At 38.1% G+C, this 7,144-nt stretch overlaps 1 protein-coding gene across 2 annotated transcripts; it reads left to right on the plus strand.

Moving 5' to 3' along the window:
* Nucleotides 1-2,106: 2,106 nt before the first annotated feature.
* On the plus strand, nt 2,107-6,181 carry LOC131029218 (putative E3 ubiquitin-protein ligase RF298). Of its 2 annotated transcripts, none has more exons than XM_057959636.2 (4): nt 2,107-2,389; nt 2,493-2,555; nt 2,632-5,321; nt 5,551-6,181. In XM_057959636.2, exons 3-4 carry the CDS (start codon nt 2,730-2,732, stop codon nt 6,085-6,087), a joined length of 3,129 nt encoding a protein of 1,042 aa, XP_057815619.2. In that variant the 5' UTR covers nt 2,107-2,389; nt 2,493-2,555; nt 2,632-2,729; the 3' UTR covers nt 6,088-6,181. The 2 variants fall into 2 exon arrangements, with proteins under 2 accessions (XP_057815619.2, XP_057815618.2); XM_057959635.2 differs by having other exon boundaries at nt 2,642-5,321.
* The last annotated feature ends 963 nt before the right edge of the window (nt 6,182-7,144 follow it).

Here is a 7,144-nt window from a genome sequence, read left to right on the forward strand (position 1 = left end):
TTTTCTCCAAGGATTGAGTATAACAAACCCCAAAAAACCTAGAAATATTGATACCCAACTGAGTACTTACTATAAATGGTAGTGTTCTCTAAGGACTGAGGAGAACAAACCCCCCAAAAACCCCAGAATGCTACAAAGAGCATTGTCACCAATTGAACTCCCAACCATCATTAGATGTCAAGAAAACCCTAAACTAAACTCTCCAAGAACACTATACCTCTCCTAGCCCACCCAAAAACCTTCAAATAACTTTGAAAACTAGCCAATGCTCACATAACAATATGGCGTAAAAACGGGGACATCACACTTTCTATCTCGAGTCAAGCTTGAGGTTGACTATATTGCACCATCGATTGATGCTACCTTGTATTAAAAACTTATTGGTAGTTTCATTTGCAAGACTCATATCAGGCTTGATATTTCATATGCACTAGGAAAGGTTTCAAGATTCATGTAAGAGCCTTATGAAGTGCATTCGAAAATAGCTAAAAGGATCTTTCATTGCCTTCAAGGTACTCTTAGATTCAAGATTCATTATAAATTTGATACAAATATTGACTTGGTTAAATACATAGATTCAAACTGGGCTCGTGATACTTAAATCACAAGTCCACTTTAGTTTATAATTTATCACTAGGTTTAAGTCTTATTAGTTGGTCTAACAAAAAGAAAATGCCATTTCTTTATCATCCATAGAGGTAGAGTACAAGGGAGCTATTGACACAACTACTAGGGCTATTTGGCTTCAAAGCATTCTCACTTAGTTTGAAATTCTATTTTGGTACCCCACAATCATCTATAGTGACAACCAAAGTACCATCCAAATTTGCACTAATCTTAGCCAACACCGACGCCAAATCAGATCAATTTACATAGAGATTCACATGCATTATATTTGGGAGCTCATTCATGGTTAGATCATCAACTTGATTTTTTCCTAGTATTCAGAGCAAGTTGTTGAAATTTTCACTAAACCTTTTATTGAGAACACCTAAGCTATGCTTAAGGGGAGTGTTAGCGTATATATTATCTCATGCACTTTACACACATGAATAATTCTACATGACATTAAGCGTACTTAGATGTCCTAGTTAGTGGGAGTTAGCTTGCCACCTCGTGCTAGTCTTGAGGAAGCTAACTCATCATCGATCTCAATTAGTAAGAGTTCTTTGCCTAGTCTTCTCTACTATTATAGATGGCAGTTTCTTCCCACTCTCTTGTATGTACATCTCATTTCACAGCTTAATGTATCACTAGTGTATCAATTCATTTTTCTTTTCTTTTTGTGTTTTTCTTCTCATAACAAGGAGTGTGTGTGTGTGTGTGTGTGCTTGAGTCATGTGGCTCTAACTGGCACATGCATTCAATCTAGAAGATCTTGATGTTCTCTCAAAGGCAACATGCATGACCCTACCATAGGTCAAAGCCATAATTGGTGAGGATGATGGTATGCTCTTTGATTATGTTATCCATTAAGGTTCAAACCCTAAAGATGCGATTAAGCCAAGTTCGACCCTTGGTGACTTTGACAAACGATCTGCTTGCTCATGTCTACTTAGCTAAATAATGACTTCTTATTTAGATGTATGCTTATTCATCATATTGTAATCTACTTATTCATAAAGCACATTTTTTTTTTTTTTGATATTTATGTGATCCGAGTATTTCCATAAAAAAACAGAAAAATGATTTTTTTTAAGCAAAACCAATTTGAAAATCAATATAAATACAAAATCAATTAAAATTATATATTCAACAATATACAACTTGAAAGGGTGGCATAGGTGATTAAGGGCTTATGATTATTTCGAATTTGTCTAATTTACACTTGATCGACACTCTGAAAGGTTATAAGAGATGCTCTCCATATCAAAGACCTAAACTCTAGATCATTGAACTAGCATACCAATTTCTTCTTTGAGGCAACTCAACACACATTCAGAACAAAGAGAGAATGACTAGTGCACCAATTGAAAGGGTAATTGATTGAAAATGTGAAAATGCTCACCCTTTTATGTCCAACAGTGGGTCCACCAGCCAGATTAATTGCTGCCATAGAATTAAAAATAATCCAAATTTAACCCATGGTTAACCCAACCGCAAAACCAAGTCATCAACCCAAATTTGTCTTCCCAACAAACAAGAATCCTTCGTGGTTGGTTTGTGTTGGAGTTTTGTGCACATCATTCAATTTCACAATCAGTAAAAGACTTACTAAATTCATTCACAATAACACAGACGAAGCACAAAATCAGGAGGAAGAAGGTTGGCAATAAAGACTAAAAGCATTTGCAGAGCAGAGTAACAGAAACCCTTAAAATAAAATGAATGGGTGTATAACACAATATAACACAATAACATAGATAGCAGCTCCAATCAGATTCAATCGGTGTGCGCTGAATACCCTATTTAAAACCCTCCTTATTTCCGTACGCAATTTTAGTATAAATCGTTCTTGATTCTTCTGTTAATTGATGATGATGATGATGCAGGTTTTAGCTGGCAGTCGGCAGTTTGGATTGGATTCCCTTGGATCGGCGTCGCTTCGATCAAAGGTGCATTCGTTGTCATATTTTTCTTTTAATTTTGATTACAGATTATTATGGAATAGAATCTGATTTATGCATGTAGCTTTTATTAGGTCTCTTGCCCTTCAGGAGGTGAATTTATTGTTTGATAGGCCAAAAGAGGGTTGTTAATCGGTTAGGGTAAACCCTTTTGGATTGAGCATGGCAAGTTCAAGTATAAGCATGCTTGGTAGTGGTAGTGGTAATGGTAGTGGCAACGATAATTGTAATGGAAATGGAAATAGTTCGCAATTGAGCGAGAAGGAGAAGGGTAGCCGGAACAAGAGGAAGTTCCGTGCTGATCCTCCGCCCCCGTTGCCGCTTGTTCCCTGCACCGAGTGTAATGCCCATGCCAATGGCAATGCCAACAAGGGCTTTGTTGCTCTCGGTGGCTATAAAATGGGTTACCACTCTGGTGAATCCTTCAATGGGAACAGCACTGATGTTGATGGCAATGGAATTCCATCTGCCACCCACTTTCACAGTCATAACTATAATCATAATCATAATCAGAGTCATAATCATAATCATAATCATAATCATAGTCATTGTCATAATGCTGCCTGTTATGCCACCAGTGAGTTTTGCAATTCCTGTAAAGCTCACCAAGAGCATCTTAATTCTTGTAAATGCTCTGCATTCTTAAACGGTGGAAAGGGAGTCCAACCAGACACTAGGGAAACAAGCTATGGATATGAAGAATGTTCTAGTGGAGACCGTTTGCAAGAAGAGAGAGAGCTGGAGGAGCTTCAAGAGGCAGATTGGAGTGGTGGTACTGAATCTCAACTCGAGGAATTGCTTTTGAGTAATCTGGATGCTATATATAAGAGTGCAATGAAGAAGATTGTGGCGTCTGGCTATACAGAGGACATGGCTCTCAAAGCGGTTTTGAAACATGGTAAGTGCTATGGTAGTAAAGACACCCTCTCTAATATAGTAGATAATGCTTTAGTATATTTAAGTAATACACATGATGTGGATGGAAAGGACCTTTACTTTGAAGATTTGCAACAATTAGAGAAATACATATTAGCAGAGATGGTGTGTGTGTTGAGAGAGGTTCGGCCTTTTTTCAGCAGTGGTGATGCAATGTGGTGCCTCCTAATTTGTGACATGAATGTGGCTCATGCCTGTGCAATGGATGAGGATGCTTTGAATAATTTTAACAAGGATCCAATGCCAGAAAATGCTCCTGTTGCATCGTCTGTGCAGTCTTCTCCGGAGACAAGCTCATCATCTGTACAGTCCACTTCAGAAACAACTTTATCATCCATGCCTTCTGTTACAAACATGCCTGCTTTCAATAAAAATGCCATTCCACTGCATCCGGTGCCTCAGAACTCTCAGGTTGCAAATTCTTCAATGCCTTTTGTTACTGGGGTGCCTACTTTTCCAATTCAAGGGTTTTCTATGTCAGGCAATATGGTTCAAAATGCTTGCAAGCATGATTGTATGTCAGTATCAAATATTCCAGAAGCTCTGCAATCTGGACCAGTCCATCCTTGTTGCAGAATGGGAGATTCAAAGTTTAGTTGTAATTTGCAGCTTGGGGCAGTTTTATCATCAGATCAATTTCAAGGCTCTTCAGCTTTCACTGCAGCACTTGGAACTGATTACAAACCAGGACATCATGCTTCTGAGGTGAGTGCTGAGGATTGTGCTTTGAGCATGGCTCAGCCTTTTCAAAAAGCTGAAAGATTTATATATGAAGGCAATAAAATGAAAGACAATCTAAACATCAATTCGGTGTATCAAAAAGGAACTTTGGTTTCTCCTTCTGGGCCAGCTGATAAAGTAGACCAAGTAGAAACAAGTGAAGCATGTTTGTTGAAGATGTCTTCAATTGAAAAAGGATCGTGTTTGACAGGTACTGAAAATTCAGGCTCAATATATAGAACCATACCAGGTCCATGCATCAAATGTCCAGGTGGTAATGAAGTTTACAAGAGTTCTCAAATTTCAGTAGATCCATTACAAGCTGACTTGCTGATAGGGAAGTCTCTTAAGTTAATAGAACCTGAATTGTCAATTGGAGCTTCTAGAATAGATCCCGAGACAGTAGATGATGCATCAAGCTTTGTAGTTGCTGGCGCAGAGCTTTCTTTGTCATTGTCTTCCTCCAGAGACAAAGAACTAAATGATTCTTTGAGTGTTGCTGAAGAGGCATCTGATACAAATTATGATACTTTATCATTGGATCAGATTTTTGGAGGAAATGGATCCCAGGACAGAAAGGATGAGATGATTATGAAAATGTTCCATCGTGCAAGGGAAATTGAAACACAGCTACAAGAATGGACTGAATGGGCCCAACAAAAGGTAATGCAGGCAGCTCGCAGACTCAGTAAAGAGAAAGCTGAATTAAAAGCTCTAAGGCAAGAGAGAGAAGAAATTGCCCGTCTTAAGAAGGAAAAACAGGCAGTTGAAGAAAGTAACATGAAGAAACTCTCTGAAATGGATAATGCATTACGGAAAGCAAAGGCGCAGATGGAGCGTGGTAATGCTACAGTTAGCAAACTGGAAGAAGAGAATAAAAAATTAAGGCAGGAGATGGATGCTGCAAAACTAATAGCCATTGAATCTGCAGTTGCTTGTCTAGAAGTTTCCAAAAGAGAGAAAAAAACGCTAAAGAAGTTTCAAGCATGGGAGAGACAAAAGGCCATGCTTCAGGAGGAACTCACTAGCGAGAAGCGTAAGCTTGCTAGCTTACAGCAACAGCTAGTAAAAGCTAAAGAACGACAACTTCAAATTGAGGTGAGGCTTGAATCCGAATTCTGTACTAGAACAAAATCTTCAGAATGCCATTCTTGCATTTTGAGTTTTCTCTAACTATGATAGAATGATAGCATTTGATTGTCTAGTAATTTGTCTGATATTGTTTGGGTTTTCCTTAGTATTTTTTTCTGACATATCATTTTAGTCGATATTTTGTCTTACAGTATTCAGGCAGTTATAACTCTTATGAAACATGGGGATTTTACAGGTTAGGTGGAGGCAAGAGGAAAAATCAAAGGAAGAAGCAATTATGCGAGCTACAACTGAAAAACAAGCAAAGGAGCAAATTGAGGCTGCGACTAAAAGAAAGGAGGATGCATTACATCAAAAAGCTGAAATGGACACTCAACGCTACAGAGATGAAGTGCAGCGTCTTGAACATGAAATCACCCAATTAAGATTCACAACCGAGTCTTCAAAACTAGCAGCGATGCAGTGGGATTCAAATCAAACTGTTTCGTCTTGTCCATCAGATACAAATAGTATTCAGATTTTGAGACAGACTAATACTCGACTTCTCTCTGAGATTGCAGAGTTGCAGGATTTGTCTCATAGTGAGGTTCAGCGTGATCGTGAATGTGTTATGTGCTTAAGTGAGGAGAGGTCTGTGGTCTTTTTGCCTTGTGCACACCAAGTAGTTTGCACAAAGTGCAATGAGCTGCATGGAAAACAAGGCATGAATGATTGTCCTTCATGTAGGACACCAATTCAACAACGGGTTTGTGTACATAGTGCAAACTCTTAGCATGAAAAAATGGTTGCAATTCAGCAAAAGTAATAATACGTAGAACTGCGACGAGTTGCTTAATGTGACCAGAGTGTTTCTATTTTAGAGTGAATACCTGTCTTTTGTCATAATTTCACTTACAATGTCTTTGTGTGAATATTGTTTTTCTACTAGAACTGATATTATAGTTTTTAGTCAGTAAATGTCAGGAATTAAGTTCAGGCAAGTTGAGGACAAATCTTTCTTTTTTAGAGTTAAATAGTCACTTCAAAGTCAAGAATCAAAAAAGAAAGTTTCCATGGTTGTACTGCACACCTTTTAGCTTTAGGAAAGCATGCTCCTCCTTTTTGTGGCCAAAGGGTATTCATAGAGCAATAAATCTATGGCTTCTAAACCAAGAAGTTTTTATGCCTTTCCCAAATTAATCAATTTCGAATTAAGCAGATAGTCTTTCGTAATTGATCTGAAGATTCTTTTAGCAGAATCTCGAATCTGATTAATGAAGTAGAAAATGACTAACAATCTGAAAAGCTACATGTGATCAGAATTTAAAACAAGCCATAGCAGCCTAAGGATAGGGAATTGAAATACAACATACTCTTATAGTGTCCAGCCATCTTATGAATCCTGGTGGTTCTCTTCTGCTTCAGGTTCTTTGGTTTGGTTTGCATCCAATTCTCTATCCTAAATACATTCCCCTGATCCTTCCTTGAGGCATCCGATATCTTGCTCCACTTTCTCCCCATCTTTTTGCACGCCATCAATCATTCTTTTCTTCTACCAGAAACAGTGGCAAGAGGTTCTTCATTTCGTCAACATGGTGATTTTATGAGAGCTAGAATGGCTGGCTGTGTTGCAATCAAATTTCTTCTCCGATCTGCTTGCCTCTAACTACTGTTGAAATCTTTTCCATACTGGTGGGATAAAGGCTAATGAGCTGTCCATCATTTGCTAGTAATGGTTAGATAAAAGGTATGTGGATTGAAATACACTTTGCCCAGGAAAAAAAACGGAAAGTAATTAAAATAACATGAATAACTGATCTTAGTTCAAAAGCATTAGCTGCTCTATGCTT

The sequence above is a fragment of the Cryptomeria japonica genome, chromosome 3 (genome assembly GCF_030272615.1).
Source record: "Cryptomeria japonica chromosome 3, Sugi_1.0, whole genome shotgun sequence".
NCBI lineage: Eukaryota > Viridiplantae > Streptophyta > Pinopsida > Cupressales > Cupressaceae > Cryptomeria > Cryptomeria japonica.

Excerpts from the sequence above, each read along its gene's own strand:
- LOC131029218 (XM_057959636.2), top strand. The coding sequence starts at position 2,730 with ATGGCAAGTTCAAGTATAAGCATGCTTGGTAGTGGTAGTGGTAATGGT. Across the intron at positions 5,322-5,550 it reads AACGACAACTTCAAATTGAG|GTTAGGTGGAGGCAAGAGGA; the intron begins GTGAGGCTTGAA and ends GGGATTTTACAG.